Below are 17,067 nucleotides of genomic sequence, written 5' to 3'. Positions count from 1 at the left end.
CGAAGCTAGTACAAAATCTCGGCGTGTTCTCCAGCCTAGCTACGAGCGCGCGAAGACGCGTCTTAACCTTTATACATAGATATTTGTGAATGGGGGTGCGACGAAATAAGAAAATGCATTTCTGTTCTCTAATTTATAAACTACACTGAAAAAAGTTGATTAAATCTTACCTTTGAATAGTACTAAGTAAACATTTAGAGGAAGATCACCGATACCGACATACCACTTTGTTTTTAGACAATATTTCTTAAACAAAAGGTAAAAATACAACTTCAAAAACATAAATACAAAGTAAAAAGTATCTTCTATCAGATAGTATAAGCAATTTTTATAATACTGTTTGCAATTTTGCAATAATTAAGTTTTTCGTAAGTTATGCAAAAATGAGCGTCTGACAAAATGGTTCCAAAACTGACATAGTAGGCAATATAATACCAACATTCCTATTCTATAAATAAAGATATATCCTATTCTGTAAAGAAAATTAGTTTATGAAACTATATAAACTATATAAACATTAAAATGACATAATATTATCAATAATACAGTCACTATTATTTTAATTACGCAATTTGCAAAAGAACACCGTAAGAATTTTCTTCTCGGATTCATAGAATTGGTTTTTAGCTGATTTCGTATAGAAATAAGCCATAAATATATGAATTATGAGTTTGTACTTCTTTAATTAGCTAAACAGATCATGATTTTATTAGTATTAATAAAGTGCAATAGTTAGTTTCTGAGAAATAAGGGGGTGTCACTTTAGGAGACTTATATCAGTATTGGCGACTTTCCTCTATTAAATAAATATTTATTTAATAAAAAACATGATAGTTTAATCAAGTTAATAGTTTTTGTATCAAGTATGTTTATAAATATATGTTTCCAGTAAATATTTATTTAGAACTATTTAAACAAATATTTATTAAAATTTAAGATTATTTTCATCGTAGTGTACTTTCAACGAAATTATTTTAATCACAGAATCTACATATTTATCTTCGTATGGCTTAGTATGTCTTTCGAGGTAAGTCTCCATTATTACGGAAACTGATATTTTATTTCTGAAAAAATTTATCAATTATTAGCGATAAATTTTTTAATCATAAATTATTATTTTTAATAAACCGTACAACGTAAACGATAAAAATAGATAATGGATAAGAATCAGAAATTTTTTTGAGAATTGATAATAAATTCACGATCGACTTTTTGTAATTGGATACATGAATATATGTATTTATCGTCAAATTATAACAAATAAGATTTCTATTATTTTTTATTTGTCATACGTTAGGAATTTTATATCTTTCAAATATTACGTTGAATACGTTGTCGAAATCTCGATAGCAAAATTTTTAATATGACCGCCTGAAAGGCACATTCATCTCAATGCTTGATATTTTTTACATTATTACTACTTGTCAATGAGAGATATGATTATATTCTTAGCTGAAAAGAATTCTCTAATTAGTTATTATGAAAAAATAACTTATTGATATTTCTGTCACCAAAATTTATTGCCAAATTATGATGAAAACATTGATTTTCTATTATAATCTCTACGGTTTAATTAATCTCGAGTCATGTAAGAAAACGTATTAAGAAATAAAGATTCCCCGAAAAAAAATTCTCTCAAATATATACGTCTAACAAAGATCTTTTCCCACATATCTCGCATGGGGTAGAGGAATACTACTAACATGGTGATTCTAAATCTTTGACATACCGCCGCGGGGTATTTTTGACATAGCTTGGAATCGGACAAAAATGCGCACTGGACAGAAAAGGCGGGAAAGGAAAATAGGTTTTCGCTGATGATGATTAATAGCCTTACTAGCGTTCAAAGAGCGAAAATATGGCGCGCATCGTCAACGACCCTTCGGAAAACCTCGCGAGAATGAAAAGAAAAATGAGAAGAAACCGATGAGAACAAGGACAAGGTTTTCTCTTGAAAAGCGGAGCGAGGAGCAAAAAAGACAGGAGAGAAAAAACGAGTTCAAGGATGTTCAAGGATGTGTGTTGATGGTCCGCAAGATGGCACGCACATCACTTTCGCTTCTCTCTCGTTCCTTCTCTGAGTTTCATTCGTATATACCCCCAATTCTTTCCCCCACCGGATTAGTCTTTTAGCCTATAGTCGTATCATGAGGCCCAATGTAAGCTTCTGCACCCCCGCTTCTAGCATCCCCCTCCTTCGTAACTTATCGGGAAGCCATTGCTTTCGTATCGTTCGCCACGAATCCTCAGTAAACGTTTAAATTTCAAGAACGTTTCTTTTGGAGATTCTTTTGCTAATATCGCCGCGTCGATCTCGAGTTTGCAAGAAGTGATAATACGTAAAGCGCGACAATATGGCCCCTAGGTAAATCTGGAAGAAAAAGCGATTTAATCTTCATTCGGGCAGTATGTAACGAACTCGGTATCCGTTGAGTTTCTTATAAAATTTGTGCGTGTAATTATTAATTCTCGTTGTCCGACTCTTTAACTTCGAGAGATTTGAAAATATTTGCGATATCGGATTTTTATCAAAGATATATTAATTCAAAAAAGAAATCGGAAGAGACACGGCATGGTGTCTCTCACTAAGAGTGCGTTCCGAGTTACGTATGAAGTGCATAACGTATCGTTTTATCTTTCTTTATTATTTGGTGAACAACAAGAAAAAATTATGCATCATGCGCCTCATGCGTAACTCGAAACGCACCCTAAAAACACGCACGAGATAGCGTGGAACCGGCCGTATATTGTGTTTATATTAACCAAATCGATCGTGAACAAAAGAAATTTTTTTCTCTAGAACCTATTTATAACGTTCTTTTTAGAAATTTTTAGAGAAAAAATTTTTTTAGACATAATATGTTGCCCATTTTTGAAAAATCATTCAAATAAAATTATTAAGAAAATATAGCGAGTTTATATTCCCGTTCGATCTAGTTAATTCAATTCCATTAACATTTCAAGTCCCGATTTTTTATGAAACTGATTGTATTCTTAGAAATAAAATTAGCAAATGAATACGCGACAAGAGAGACGATCTTTTATGCTCTCAAAAGTCTTACAAATATACATTTTCTGTTTGCAGATGCTTTGGTACGGTCGGACCTAGTAGAGCAAATTCCAAATGTGGCGATTATCTGCCACGAAGCACCGCATCTCTTCGGCTATGTTATCCGCAATTATCTACTTGATATCGTGATGAAGTACCTGAATGATCAGGATAATCAGGCAAGTGAATCGTGCCTGTGTCGTGTTTTGAACACATACCCAAAGCAAAAACCGAAGTATTTCAGTGTATATATTGAATGATGTAAATATTGAAACTCTTTTTTTTCTATAGGTACGACAAATGGCCCAAAGCGCGCTGACAGTGTTGATGAAACGAGGCCTTCTTGACAACGACACGATCGAGAACGTTATCTGTCCTACGATAGAAAAACTTTCTTACGTATGGCACTTAGGATCCCGCGATATGGTCGAAGAACATGCTCGAAACGCGAACATCTCCGTAAGTTTCTCGTACTTCATTCGTCTTCCTATCCTCCCGTATTCTTATCCTCTTGTAAAATAAAAATAATAGAAGAATTTACATAAAAGAGGCTGTACACAATACATTCTTGAAATTACATTGCTATTTGAAGAAAGTTATTTATGAAGGCGAGGTAGACAGTGTAAAAAGTTCTTAAGTTCTCTGCAAGAAAATAATTATGTATAATAAATTGAACGAAACAAACATTTTCATCATTTATTTCTCTTTATAAGTAGACAATATGTAGATAAAATAGATATCTCTCTAAAAAAAAAGAGTCCTATTATTTTTTATATATATTCTTATGTAACTATAATTATTTAAGACAATTAAATTTTTTGAGATTTGTCTTTTGTATAGTCTATTTTATACCGAATTTTCGTTGTTGATGCGCAAAAAAGGCTTCGAAATCTTATATTCATGCGATTAGAGATAGATACGCGGCGGTCGCGTTTTTTCGCATGCGAAATCAGAAATACAGCTCTCAGTATTTACGGATTCCTCCTGAAAGACATGGGTAGTGAGATGTTCTTACGCAATCGCGTCTCACTATCTTGTCTTTCATGCGGCGTTCGCTCGCTTCGGCGATGTTGCACAAAAACGAGAATCACATGATGAAAATTACACGATCTGTCGCGCCAACGAAAAAACGAGCCAAACGTCAAATCGAAGCAAGAAATTTATAACGATAAGAAGATAAGGAAAATGAGAGGAGAAATAGGGAAAAGGAAAGAAAAAGGAATGCAAAGGAGTTTAATACGTTTATGAGGTAAATGCGCTTTAAGAGCAAGATTAAAGGAGCAAGGAATACTTAGCCATCATCGCTTGAAGATTTCCATAAACAACAAAAAGAAAAAAGGAAAGATGAAGGCGAAGAGAGCATAGAGCGTTCGTGAAAAATACAAATACTGGCATCCTGATGAAGAGAGGGCATACTTTTACCATCAAAGTTGGTTTGTCATAGAGTTCGACTATCACAGCCAGCTTTGATGATCAAAATTGTGTCCGTTTTCAACGCGCTCCAGTGATTAAGAGACCAAAGGCGAGAGAAAGGAGGAAATTAAATAATAGAACAGAAGAAGAGTAATGGAAAAATACGTGAGGCTTGAGAAAGACAATGGAGAGGCAAGAGACGACACGTTGGAGAAACGCCGTTACAACACCATGAACGGGGATATACCTTTTGCGGTCCGATACATCAAATTGGTTGTGGAATGTTTCGAGTCATATCACAGCCATTTTGATGAGCTGGCTCGCAGAATTGATCGTCGAGAAGATTCCACTTTTGCCATCGATATATGTACCTGTTGAATTGATAACACATGCGACACATCTGGAGACAAACGCGTGAAACGAATGACAGGAAAGGTCTACCGGAAGATAACCATTGCGTTATATTCACGTTTCAATCGTCAAATTTCACAAGAGATCCATTTTGAAAGTCACCACACGAAGCTATCCGAGTCATTCGAAACGATGAATGGCGTCACACAGGAAGGAACGCGATCCAATCGTCAAATTGGTTGTGGCGTGTTGCTTCTCTGAATTTCATATCACAGCCATTTTTGACGATTTGGATCGCCGTTTTATGCATCGCCCTCCGTTTACGTCGTGCGGAAGCGTAAAAAGATATATGTAAGGATCATCGTACGATGCTTTGAAGATATTCTCGGCTACAGAGGAAAGCGTGTTCGCGTTGCTCACAAAGTGGTTGTAATATGCTGATGTAACGATGCTCATATCACAGCCAGCTTTGATGAGCGTTGCGACACTCATAATTCGACAAGTTCGGAATGTGCGAAAGAAATTACCAAGAATGTTAATTTATATTTAAACATTTAGGAAACTAAGTCTGGAATAATCGACTGGAATAGGGAGAAGAGTTAGAAATAGCGAATAAATATAAAATTCTTATTAATGTTGTAAAAAGATGCGTTTCTACACAATTATTTAAAAAAATATAATAAATTTTTTACAGTAATATAATTTTATATTATGTATATATATTTCCATATTTATATTACAATATTCGTACGTATGTTTTAAAAAATGGAAAAGATAATGATTAATTTTTCACGAAAATATATTTGGTTAAATATTTTTTTCGTGTAATTCAATTAAATGCGATTATGCAATTTGTAATAATTCGAATAAATGTATTTATCTTTATGTGATAAAGAAATATGTCATTTTATAATGTAATATAAATATATGTAATATAAATATATGTAGTTCGTATATCTTGTGTACAATAAGCGTTAATCTATTAACTAAATGCTCATCTCTCAGGAAAGACTGATTGAATAAAATCGATTGTTCCTCCCATCAGAGTGGTTGTGATGTGGTGCTATTGATTCATATCACAGCCAGCTTTGATGAGCGGAACGGAACGATGTATCTCACCTATTTCTTAATATTTTATAAATATTACTTAATATACTGTAAAATTATTGTTTTTATCATTCACTCTGTGTGTGCGTATATGTATATATATATATATATATAAAATTGTTGATTTAAGAGCGCACCTTTACATATACTTGTTTAACTATTTAAGAAAACTTCAATTTGCATAGTCAGAAATGATTTTGAGAAGCGGCTCTCTCTCTCTCTCTCTCTAAAATTAAAACATAAGTTTATAAGTCTACATTTAACGTTAAATAGATACGCGATAGCGCATATCTATTTAATGTCAAATTTCTCGTAATGATTATTCACTTTTTCCCAACGTTCCATATTTTATATTGATTCGCAGCTCATGTGTAGATTGGCACCGCTGATTGGTAGCGAACTTACAGAAAAGATCTTTCTGCCACGATACTTAGACCTATGCGAGGATAACGATATGATGGTGAGGAGAATCTGCGCTACTCACTTTGGGGAAATGTGCATTGCTGTGGGAAAGGAGAAACTGTACAGCAAATTGGTAAGTCTTATTCGTAGATATAAAAATGGAAGGCTAAAGAGTTCATGGGCATATTTTGATCTATAAATGAAAGTGGTACCGTTTACTAAAGTATTCGAATTGTTTCTAGATTCCTATGTTTATTGATTTGTGCGGCGACAGAATATGGAACGTGCGAAAAGCGTGTGTCGAGGTCATGATGCCAGTTTCTTGCTGTTTGACAGCCGAACATCGGCGATTATTACTTGCGGATATATTGGCTAAGCACTTGATCGATGACTCCAAATGGGTACGAATATCGGCTTTTCAGATGCTTGGACCGTTCATATCAACTTTCGCCAAGCAGTTCGCCGAAGTCACTTATAATAAGAATGGTGAATTAGTGTATATCAGTAAGCAGGATAATCATCCCAGGTACAACAGTATACTTTTCTGTTGCCATTACAATTTAAATTCATGTTAATTTAACTTGAATGCATGTTTGTGCAGTATATGTTACTCGTATGAAGGAATCTTTCCTATGAAGAGATCGCTTCCCGCGATCAAAAATCAAATACCAGATATGGACGAAGATATGATAGCAAATACCAAATACAGATTTAATACTAAAAGTCCATTTTATCTGCCTGTGATGAGACATGAAGACATTAAAGTATCGGAAGAAGATGATTCCGTAAAAGAAGATGATTACCAAAAAACAGAACTTGACTTCCCAAAAGTATGTATAAATAAAACGATATATCATAACATTGGCAGAGTTGTTACAAACCGGGAAAAGCGGGAAAAGTCAGGGAAATTGATCATGGAAACCGGGAAAAGTCAGGGGAAAATGTCCTTAAACTACTCCTATTCCAAATAATTGTTATAATTTTTTAGATATTATATGTGACGTTTATGGTTCAAAACTTGCGCACTTTAAATGATTTTAACAAAATAATTAAAATTTATATTTTATTCAGTATTTTTATTTGATCCCTCTTTTTCGTAACTGCATTCTTTTCTTCAAAACTAATTTATTTTTTGCTGGCTTGAATTTACACCCAAAATTTTACTATGCTATTAAGTTTTTTTTGCGTTTTTAATAATATAGCTTTCCTACAATCTTTGAGTCTAAATGTTAAAATTTACATATTTTATATTAGTCATGAAAAATTTTCCATTTTCATCTAGAAAATCTGGAAAAGTCAGGAAATTTTAAAATTCATTTTCTGTGGTAACCCTGATTAAATTTTTTTATGAAGACTGCAATAGAAGTTGTATTTTTTATTTTAAATTTCTTTATAGTTCTAGAAATCATGACAGGAATTCACCTTTCAAACATAAACGTTATTTAAAAATAAATTTGTTTTGTTATAATTTCATATAAAAAAAATTTCATATCAAAATTCTTTTAAGCTTGTTATGAATTCATTATGTATATGTGCCACTTAAAATTACTTAAATATAAAATTATATTTCTATTATTTTTTATTTTCAGTCTTGGCGTGAAGAATGGTACCAATGTAAAATAAAAAAAGAAACGCGTGATGCGGAAAAATATAATCCATTTTTATATTATTATATACCTCCGGATGTACCACTGGATGATGAACTTACTCATGCCGCAAGACAATCGGCGATGAATCGTAATAATGTCCCGAAAACGGCAGAAATTGAACAAAATTTCATCGAAGAAAATAGTTCGTCTTGCTCTTCCGAAAGTCCAGTTCCTGTCGTGAATTTAAATAATGATAATTCAAATATGAACGAGCAATTAAACGATGATTCAAATGTAAACGTCTATAAAATCAAATTTTTTTCTAAAAATAAAGTTTTCGAGAAATCAGTTCCTCGCGTAAATACGAATAGTGATGATTCAAATATAAACGAGCAATCAAACGATGATTCAAATGTAAAGGTCCTCGAAATGATCAAATTCTTCGATAAACAAAAGGAAAAGCAAGACGACGATAAACAAAAGGAAAAGCAAGACGACGATAAACAAAAGGAAAAGCAAGACGACGATAAACAAAAGGAAAAGCAAAATGACGAGTGTATCTCTCCAAAGCCAATGCATTTCGATCGTGATTTCTCGATAGAGTCATCTCGATTTCGAAGAGATTGTTTGAAAACTTTACGAGAAAAATTCGAGGAGGGTAAGCTAGAGAGAAAATTTTATATATATGACGAAGATTCTATGAGCAAGAGTGACGAATCTTGTAAGAATTTAAATGCGAAGCATAATAAACAAGAGATTGTACCTCAAGAATTAATCAATTATTATGTATCAATGGCCAATCCGAGTCAATGCGTGTTCATGAGTGCCGATATCCCACATTATTGTGCCTTTAGTTTTCCTGCAGTCGCGCTCACGCTGGGCAAAGAGAACTGGCATTACTTGAAGAAGGCTTATCAATCGTTGTCGAGCGCGAAACATTGGAGAGTTAGGCGTACTCTAGCATCCAGCATTCATGAGATTGCCATGATTTTAGGCGAAGAACTCACTGCTACTGACCTCGTTCCAATTTACGACGGTTTTATTAAAGATCTCGACGAGGTCAGAATAGGTGTACTCAAGCACTTTGCAACTTTTCTGAAAATACTCAAACCCGTCGATCGCTGTCAATATCTATCAAGACTGAGCGATTTCCTTGCTACAGATAACGAATGGAACTGGAGGTTTAGGGAGGAATTGGCCATACAATTGCTCGAGATTGTAAGTCTGTTCAGTCCGAGCGATGTGGCCCAGAGTATCGCGCCGCTGTCTTTCCAACTGCTTGTAGATAAGGTTGCTGCTGTTAGAACCATCGCACTTGAACTGGTAAGATAATTGCACCTATCATATATATCGTAGTTCATAATTATTTTACCTACAAACTTGAATTCAAATTCCTTCAGATCACACGAATAATGTGTTACTTGTCCAACGAGGATGCTCTGGTAATGTCTCTTATTCACGAACTTCGAGAGACTCTAGTTCTAGACGCTAAAAAGTGGATACACCGGCAAACTTATGCGCTTGTATGTGCCCACCTGATTCGCAACAACGCGATCCCGGAAGAGAAGTTTTCTAAGGAAATGTTACCATGTTTGATAAGTTTATCGTGTGATAGAGTACCTAATGTAAGATTAGCCGTTGCGAGAACTATAGCAACGGATGTGATTGCGATGGGCGGTAAGTATTATTAAAGTACTATATTATTATCATAATATACCGCGCTGATTTGGTATATTGTATCTCATTTCGTATATTTTTATCTTTAGTAGATAATTTGGGCACAGACATGATGGAAGAAGTGGAAAGAATACTTACGAAAATGCGTGTTGATGTGGACCGAGATGTAAGAGTGTTAGCCGGAGGTGAAGAGCAACAAATAGACATACTAGCTTATTGTTCCTCTGATGAAAATAACCAAGTCGAACAAGCAAGAAATATACTATTTTAATAGTGATGTATTCTGATCTCATGGATCACGACCGAGTGAAGTCACTGTGTGTTTTATATATATAAGAGGGAAATGAACCTCATATATATATATATATATATATATATATACAATATCACAATATGCGCCTTGGTTCTTCTTCCACACAAGTGATTTCTTGTTAAATGATAAGCTAAAAGTGTGCAACTAGCTGTGAACATCAAACTTTGACTGCAATCTGACGTACATATATCAAATCTATCCGGATAATTACAAGTGCAGATAGGTCAACAATGTTAAAACAACACTCAAAGTTATCAACTATAGCATTCACAATTTAAGTAGTCGAATGATAGGTAAGATTACAATTTGCATTGTTGACTGATTTGCGTCTTTTTAATCTAGGACAAAATTGTGAATGCCAATGTGCACGATATGTGACTATTGATACTGATTACGTAACGATGCATAGTTAAGAACATTTATATGTATGCGTGAATACATGCGCGCGAAGAATAAATGCGTTTTATCAATGTGATAAATTTGTATATGTAACGCTATGTGTTCTCCTGAATAAGTCAAATATTAAATAATTGAAGGCGTTACATTAGCATTGTCTGTCTCATTCGCTTAATTCATTTCACGAATGTTCGATTATACAACTTTCGGTACTATATCTTGTATCGTTATTTTCTAGCATTTTTTTATTGTACACTTAGTCAAGAGTGAGACGCAGCATTAACATCAAAATGTAAATTAAATAAGGCGCATTTTATTTAAATTAGCATTTACGAATGTGTCATGCATGAGAATATTTTGCAGATTGTTTATCAATAAACATGTCTGATAATTGACATATCTAAAAATATATTCGATGAAAGAAAAATAGATACTAATTATATCTGCACACTAGAAATCTTAATCTTTATCAACAACTATTTTTAATTATCAAATGTCCATTTTATCTTGCATTTAAAAGCAATTTTGGTGGATATCTTGTCCATTAAGTGTCCAGAAAAAAAAATTAAAAATAAATTGATGATTGAAAACTTATACTGATGACGTAATAATATTCCAATTGTGATAAAATTTGCCGCATAAACATGTCATATTTGCTTTTGAATATTCTTTGACAAATAATTGCTTATAGGAAGTATGTCATCTAACTTAATAATATTTAGATGAATTATACGTTGCTCATACAATACACTTCGATTCTTACGTTACGCCTAAATTGATAGGATAAAAATGTTAAACGGTCGACTGAATTTTATTAATATTTTTTTAATCAGAACATCACAGAAAACGAACGTAAGAAAAAATGTATTGTAGAAAACTTTATAAATATTGTACGATATCAGATTTTATAACATACACAAAAATGTACGGATTGCTGATAGAGCAAAGTCCTGCGCCATTTGATTGGGAAAAGAAAACAGAAAGCATTGTATAGATTCGTATCTACTTGCACGGAAAGTATACGCTCGTTAACATTAGGTCTGTTCTTTTTGGCTGAACTTTTGCACCAGTTCATCTTTCTTCTTCTTTCCTTCTGAAGAAAAAAGGAAGAAAGCAACTAGTGCAAAAGTTCAGCTAAAAAGAACAAGTCTATTTTGTAACACGATTATTAGCAAGGGGCGGACAATCGTATCTTGTGTGAATCAATGTGACTTGGTGACATTGAGAATACGATGATTGAGCTGCTACGAACTTACTCTTTAATCAATAAACGCCCTCGTTATTTGTGAATACTGAAGGCGAAGGAGGAGATATTGTTTAAAATGCTGTATAATATATTATGTATTTGATAATGAGACGATGAGAAATATACATCAAACGATTTGTTATGCAATTATACAAAATACAAACTGTGTTGTACATGGATAATTAATAAGGAAGGAAGGTTCACGAGGCTGTAAAACAATTTTGTTTTGTATGGCGATAACGTTTGTAACTTGCGAATTTCAAGAATTCCATCGTTCAAACAATCTTCTCGGGATAAATCGTCATTGATTGTTAATTGCATTTTTAACTTTGAAAGTTCCTATGTAATGTAAAACAAGCGCGTGATCCGAAGTGATAAAAATCTTTGTACGGAAACTGTTATACAGAAAAAAAGAACAGAATAAAATGAATTTCAAAGAATTTTATACTTCGCGAACGTTCCTTATTGAGAAGCCATTCGAGATCCTTTTTCATAAAGCGCAGTTAGATGAATAAATAATTCTATACATTTTTAAAGCAACCGAAAGATTATAGTATCATGTCAAATCACATTGCTGTTTTACACAATATTTCTTTAATAATTGTGGTATTGACAACATCGCTGATATGCTGCAAAACATCGATTGCCGATCATCATCTGTCGAAGGAGGAATCTTTCAAAATATTCCGAGGAACTTACTTGGGGGACAGGCCGGCAATTGGCATGCTTTCTCTTCCATCTCGGTTTCCGCATCATTACAGTCGTGCAGGCAATGCCGCCACCTGATCTGTCGACCCTTGCCGCAGGTGACGCTACAGCTGCTCCAGTCCATCCACCTGCCCCATTTGCGACGCGATCTCCTCGTTCGATGCTCTCCTCGCGCGAATCTCGAACCGTTAGAACGCATTTGGGATATTCTTTTACCTGCCAAAATCGCTTCCTTTGCAAAGCGCTGACGATTGTCATCAGTGTTCTCAGCAATCTTTGACGTAGAACTTGAGATGTCTTTCTTCTTCACGGTGATCTTCGATTCCTCCTTGATTGCACGTTCTGCATTTTTACAAGAATCCCTTTCTTTTATAGAGTTATATAGAGTTTCACTACGATTGCTCACATATACTTGCAGTTCGTTTATCTGGAAATGAAGGATCTCTACACTAAACTCGGATATAATCTGCAAGGAAGATTCCTAACAACAGTTTCTTACCTTGGCGATTAACTTTTCGGCAAGCTCTTTAATTTCTTCGATCGATCTTACAGCACGATTATCTCGAGTCCTTCTGTAACTTGTCTTCTCACTTTTCGTGTCCCCGATTCCTTCTTCGGTGTGTTTGAAACGTGTCGATTCCTTTGAGTTCTTATCGTTTCGTAAATACTTAGACATAACTTGCTGGTTTCTCTTCGCTCGCAACTTTGCGTCCTTGTCCGATAATCCTACAGACATCTCGTTCATGTAATCATTTTCTTTTTTTGTATTTCGATTCTCGATTCTCGGCATGTTGGATTCAACCGGATAAGCTTCCATTTCGACTTCCGCATTATAGAACGATGTATTTTCAGAATCGAGAATTTCATCACTTGTATTATATTTCGGTAACATAATCGAGCAAGAACTAGTCCCGATAGAATGATCCGTCCAATTATTAGGACTGATAAACGATGACTTGTTCGTAGGAAATTTTTCGATACGAATGTGCAATTCCGCTTTTCCAGTATGCACAAAAGGTAACATTATGGCGTTTTCTTGTCGCTGTTCTACCAAACTTCTATTTATTAATGACGCATCTTCTTTACGATTAATTAAAGCTTCCGTTTGTTCGTTAGCACTAGCAATATTATTGAAATCGCTACTTTCGGATTCTCTTTTTTCTATTTTCCGCGACTCGTCGATTGCTTTGGCAGGCATTCCGATTTTTTGAGTATTTTTATGTCTTTTTTCTATAAATAAATGAGATAAATAAAGAATTTGTTTTGAGAAATTAAAAATTCAAATTTATTTTGTATAGTATGTAATATATTCGCGATATTGCATGCTATCTATGTCGTGTCTATCACATTCTATAAATTGAAAGTACATCTTTGGTTTTAAATACTTTCTTTATAAAGGTTATAATTTTTAACTATATTTACGTTAATTTTTATTACATGCCATTTATAAATAACGACAATTTGGATAAAACGAAATGATGAGATTGCTTTAAAACATTTATAAAAATGGACGAAAACTATGCTTATCCCCTTTGACAGTCAGTAAATAATCGTAAAAAGTGATAAAAGACACGTGTAAGTGAAAATAAGCTACGCATGCGCATTGAATAAAAGCACTTAATGTGCCTTTTATCATTTTTTACGATTATTTACTGACTGTCGATTATTTATATATATTGACTATCGAGGAGGGGGGGAGGGCGATAAGCATAGTTTTTGTCCATTTTTACAAATGTTTTAAAGCAATCTCATCATTTTATCTAAATTGTTTTTATTTATAAATGACACGTAATAAAAGTTAACGTGTTATTTCTTGCGTCCGACGTTATGATTCAATGTGATTGTGATGACTATTCAGGAACCTTAAGAATTAAATTTATTTTAAATCTGTTTTCCAGATTAAAAATAAAGAATCTAGGTAAGCAACGTCTCTCTTCTTAATACTCACCATCTAATTCTGAGTTTTATTTGATTTGTAAAAATATCATCTTTTATAACATACGTTAGGATTTAAATGACCATATTTAGGCCCAGTTTCACAACTCATGATTAACTTTTAACCGAGGTTTAACTTATTTTAAGCTAAACCTCGGTTAAAAGTTAACCATGAGTTGTGGAACTGGGCTTTAGTGAAATGAATATAATCTCCAATATATTCGAAACGAAAGATTAACGAGAACATACTCGAGTTTGGATTTTTCGTTTTTTTCGTGACAAGCTGATTGGGAGACTTTAAAGTATTGTGCTTCTTATTTTTATTTTTCGTCTCAACGTTATGTTTGGAATGTCCAATATTTCCCTTCACGCGTTTCCTACGATGGCCGTTTTCCGACAGGACTCCTCGTTTGTGTCGTGATTGCGGGACCATGGTATCCACAATGGTATCAGATTGGTTCTCGTACTCCGACCGTGATCCTTTTAATGTCGAGTCGCTAAATATGCTTGTCTCATCAGTCCTGCGCTGGAAATTTCGGGGAAGCAAATTTACGGAACTCGGTCGACGATGAGCAATCGGTTCATTTCTCTTGACGCGAATATGACTCACGAGGTTCTGATCGTTCATATCATCAAAATTCTCTATTATAACTGGACCGTTAAAATCCATCAAAGTTCTTGTATTTAAGCTGGCGTTTTTATATCCTTCAAGATTTACATATCCTGCTGCTCGAAATCGCAAAGTCTCGTTCGGAAATCCTGATCTGACAATTTCGAGAGATTTATTTCCACGAAGTGGTCTTCCCTTCCAAAAACTTACGGAGGAATTATGTGCCACTTTGTCCTCTCGAAAATCTACAAAGTAAACATTTTTTTCTGGAAAAAATACAGAGGATTGAGCATCAATTTTATTGAGTTTATAACCATCATTGTTGTTGTATGACTTTTTCATTAAATTCCTCAGAAGTAAAATCTCTTAAAGCCGATTTTAACTTAAATTTATGAAGTAGAGAATAAAGAAAGTCGATAAAATCATGAACTTATAATCATGTGATTCTAAAATTTAGAAATTTACAAAGAATGGAATCGATCAATTTGGCACTTAAAAAGCTATTTATCATTTGTTCCAATAACATTTGTCACTTTTGCAAGTATATAAGTGTATTCACAGGAGCATTCAGAACAACAGATAAAAAAGTTGTACGAACTATGATGACAGATACCTGGATATGTTTTATTTTTAGTCACGGCGAGGCAAAAGAGCAGCGTCAATATCCAAACAGTCGAGTTGATTGCCAATCTCGGCATAACACGATACGTTGGAGAGGAACCGATAAACAGAACGAGTAATCATGAGCGTTTTTCAAATTGTTTATAGGTGTTAAGTAATTGAAACGGACATGCCTCTCTTTATACAACTCGACTTTATCCATTTATCGGCGAGAAAACAGAAACAATAACACGGCCTGAATTTACAATCGTATCTACATTCAAGTCGCATATAAAAGAATTATCAATTATTTATCAATTTATTTATTAATTATATTATTTATTATTAAATGCACTACGTGGTCATCACAGATTGCTTAGAATAAAAATGGAAAAAGAATTTTATTTTAAGCGTTATTCTCTTCTGTATATTTTTAAGAAACATCATTCGGAAATTTTATTTATGTTGTTTATCAAGAGGATGTTTAATTACATTCAAGATAGTTACTCTTTAAATTTAAAAAAATCCATGCATTTAATATAAAAAATGCAGAATTTCTTTTCATTTTTATATAAAATTATGGAAAGTGATTATAGTTCCTTATAATATCTCTAGTGCTATTCTCTCTGGCACTGTGATTGTTTTCCTTACATCAGTAGAATAACATGTGCTGACTTCACAAATCCTTTGATATCGGTTTCTGCGAAGTTAGCACGACATTGTATTATACAGGATGTATCCTAAGTACGCTCAAAGATTTTAAGGAGTGATTGCTGACATAGATTCAAGCTAAAACTTCATATGACGATTTGTCGGAAACAGCTTTTCAAGGATACAATTAAGGGAGTATTCTACTTTGTCGGGTCAAAAAAATTGATTTTTTTTAATTGCATTTTCGGAAAGTTGATAGTCTTGAAAATATATTACCAATGCCGTTCACAGAAATAATGTACAATAACTGAGTTATTCATTGTATACTAAAATGGTCCGCAAACCCAGTCAAATGATAATGGAATCGACATCATACAGTATTTTTCAACTGCGTTGACATGATATCTCGAGAACTGAGCGTCCGATCGACTTGAATTTTTGCGTGTTAAAAAATTCTGAAAAAATTCTCAAAACTTTATGAGAAGAAAGACAAAAATTATTTATTGTCTCTCGCAGTTTTTCTGTAAAGTTGATAGTATTTGAAAAATTATTCAAAACCAATATTTTGCAATTTTTAGTAATTAATATCTTGTTAACTATTGCGAAAATTGCAAAATGGTAGAGGACTTTTCGACTCAGTTTAGTCCGCTCTATCTACACAAAAGTGATTGGCAAAAAAGGTCGGGATACCCTGTACAGGAATACGCCGAGCGGCCGAGAAAATACATTTTCGGTTTTCGATCGCTTATATTAGGCGACTACGATATTAGAGGAAGCGAGACAGCGAGAGAGAGCGGCCGTCCTTTTCGCTCTAAAGTGGCTTGTAGAGTGAGAAGGATGGGCGCTATCTCTCGCTGTCTCGCTCGCTCTCACGACGAAGACTGTCGACTCGATGCCGGTAAGTGTCTGCTTGGTGGGGGTACAAGTGGTGGGGTTGGATTCCGTGTTGCCGGGAAGCCAAATGTGCATCACTGGTCTACAATAGAAGTCTCAAGTTGTAGCAGTCGTAGAATCTAAAGC

The 17,067-nt window shown here is 34.0% G+C and overlaps 2 protein-coding genes across 5 annotated transcripts in view; one reads left to right on the top strand and one right to left on the bottom strand.

Moving 5' to 3' along the window:
* Window positions 1-9,874, top strand: part of LOC108766706 (serine/threonine-protein phosphatase 4 regulatory subunit 1) — a 142,536-nt gene extending 132,662 nt beyond the window's left edge. For both annotated transcript variants that reach the window (XM_018516161.1, XM_018516162.1), the window contains 8 exons: window positions 3,086-3,228; window positions 3,341-3,508; window positions 6,285-6,455; window positions 6,565-6,848; window positions 6,924-7,152; window positions 7,912-9,234; window positions 9,312-9,588; window positions 9,678-9,874. In XM_018516161.1, the coding sequence (XP_018371663.1) occupies window positions 3,086-3,228; window positions 3,341-3,508; window positions 6,285-6,455; window positions 6,565-6,848; window positions 6,924-7,152; window positions 7,912-9,234; window positions 9,312-9,588; window positions 9,678-9,859 (2,777 nt within the window). In that variant the 3' untranslated portion in view covers window positions 9,860-9,874. The remainder of the gene's footprint in view (window positions 1-3,085; window positions 3,229-3,340; window positions 3,509-6,284; window positions 6,456-6,564; window positions 6,849-6,923; window positions 7,153-7,911; window positions 9,235-9,311; window positions 9,589-9,677) is intronic.
* Window positions 9,875-12,201: 2,327 nt separating this feature from the next.
* On the bottom strand, window positions 12,202-15,629 carry LOC108766707 (uncharacterized). 3 transcript variants are annotated; one of them, XM_018516165.1, is made up of 5 exons: window positions 15,410-15,629; window positions 14,797-15,062; window positions 14,436-14,712; window positions 12,751-13,481; window positions 12,202-12,678 (listed from the first exon to the last, which is right to left on the bottom strand). In XM_018516165.1, the coding sequence occupies exons 1-5, from the start codon at window positions 15,492-15,494 to the stop codon at window positions 12,220-12,222; spliced, it is 1,818 nt and encodes a 605-aa protein (XP_018371667.1). In that variant the 5' UTR covers window positions 15,495-15,629; the 3' UTR covers window positions 12,202-12,219. The 3 variants fall into 3 exon arrangements, with proteins under 3 accessions (XP_018371667.1, XP_018371665.1, XP_018371666.1); XM_018516163.1 differs by having other exon boundaries at window positions 14,436-15,062; XM_018516164.1 differs by having other exon boundaries at window positions 14,436-15,041.
* Window positions 15,630-17,067: the final 1,438 nt, after the last annotated feature.

The sequence above is a fragment of the Trachymyrmex cornetzi genome, unplaced genomic scaffold, assembly GCF_001594075.2.
Source record: "Trachymyrmex cornetzi isolate Tcor2-1 unplaced genomic scaffold, Tcor1.1 scaffold61, whole genome shotgun sequence".
NCBI classification, from domain to species: Eukaryota; Metazoa; Arthropoda; class Insecta; order Hymenoptera; family Formicidae; genus Trachymyrmex; species Trachymyrmex cornetzi.
The sequence above is the reverse complement of the archived record's forward strand: the minus strand, read 5'-3'. Positions and strand labels throughout refer to the sequence as shown.

Coding starts and splice junctions, on each gene's coding strand:
- LOC108766707 (XM_018516163.1), bottom strand. CDS start 15,494: ATGCCGAGATTGGCAATCAACTCGACTGTTTGGATATTGACGCTGCTC. Junction 15,063..15,409: donor TAAAAATAAAACATATCCAG/GTATCTGTCATC, acceptor TATTTTTTCCAG/AAAAAAATGTTTACTTTGTA. Junction 13,482..14,435: donor AACGAAAAATCCAAACTCGA/GTATGTTCTCGT, acceptor ATTTATTTATAG/AAAAAAGACATAAAAATACT.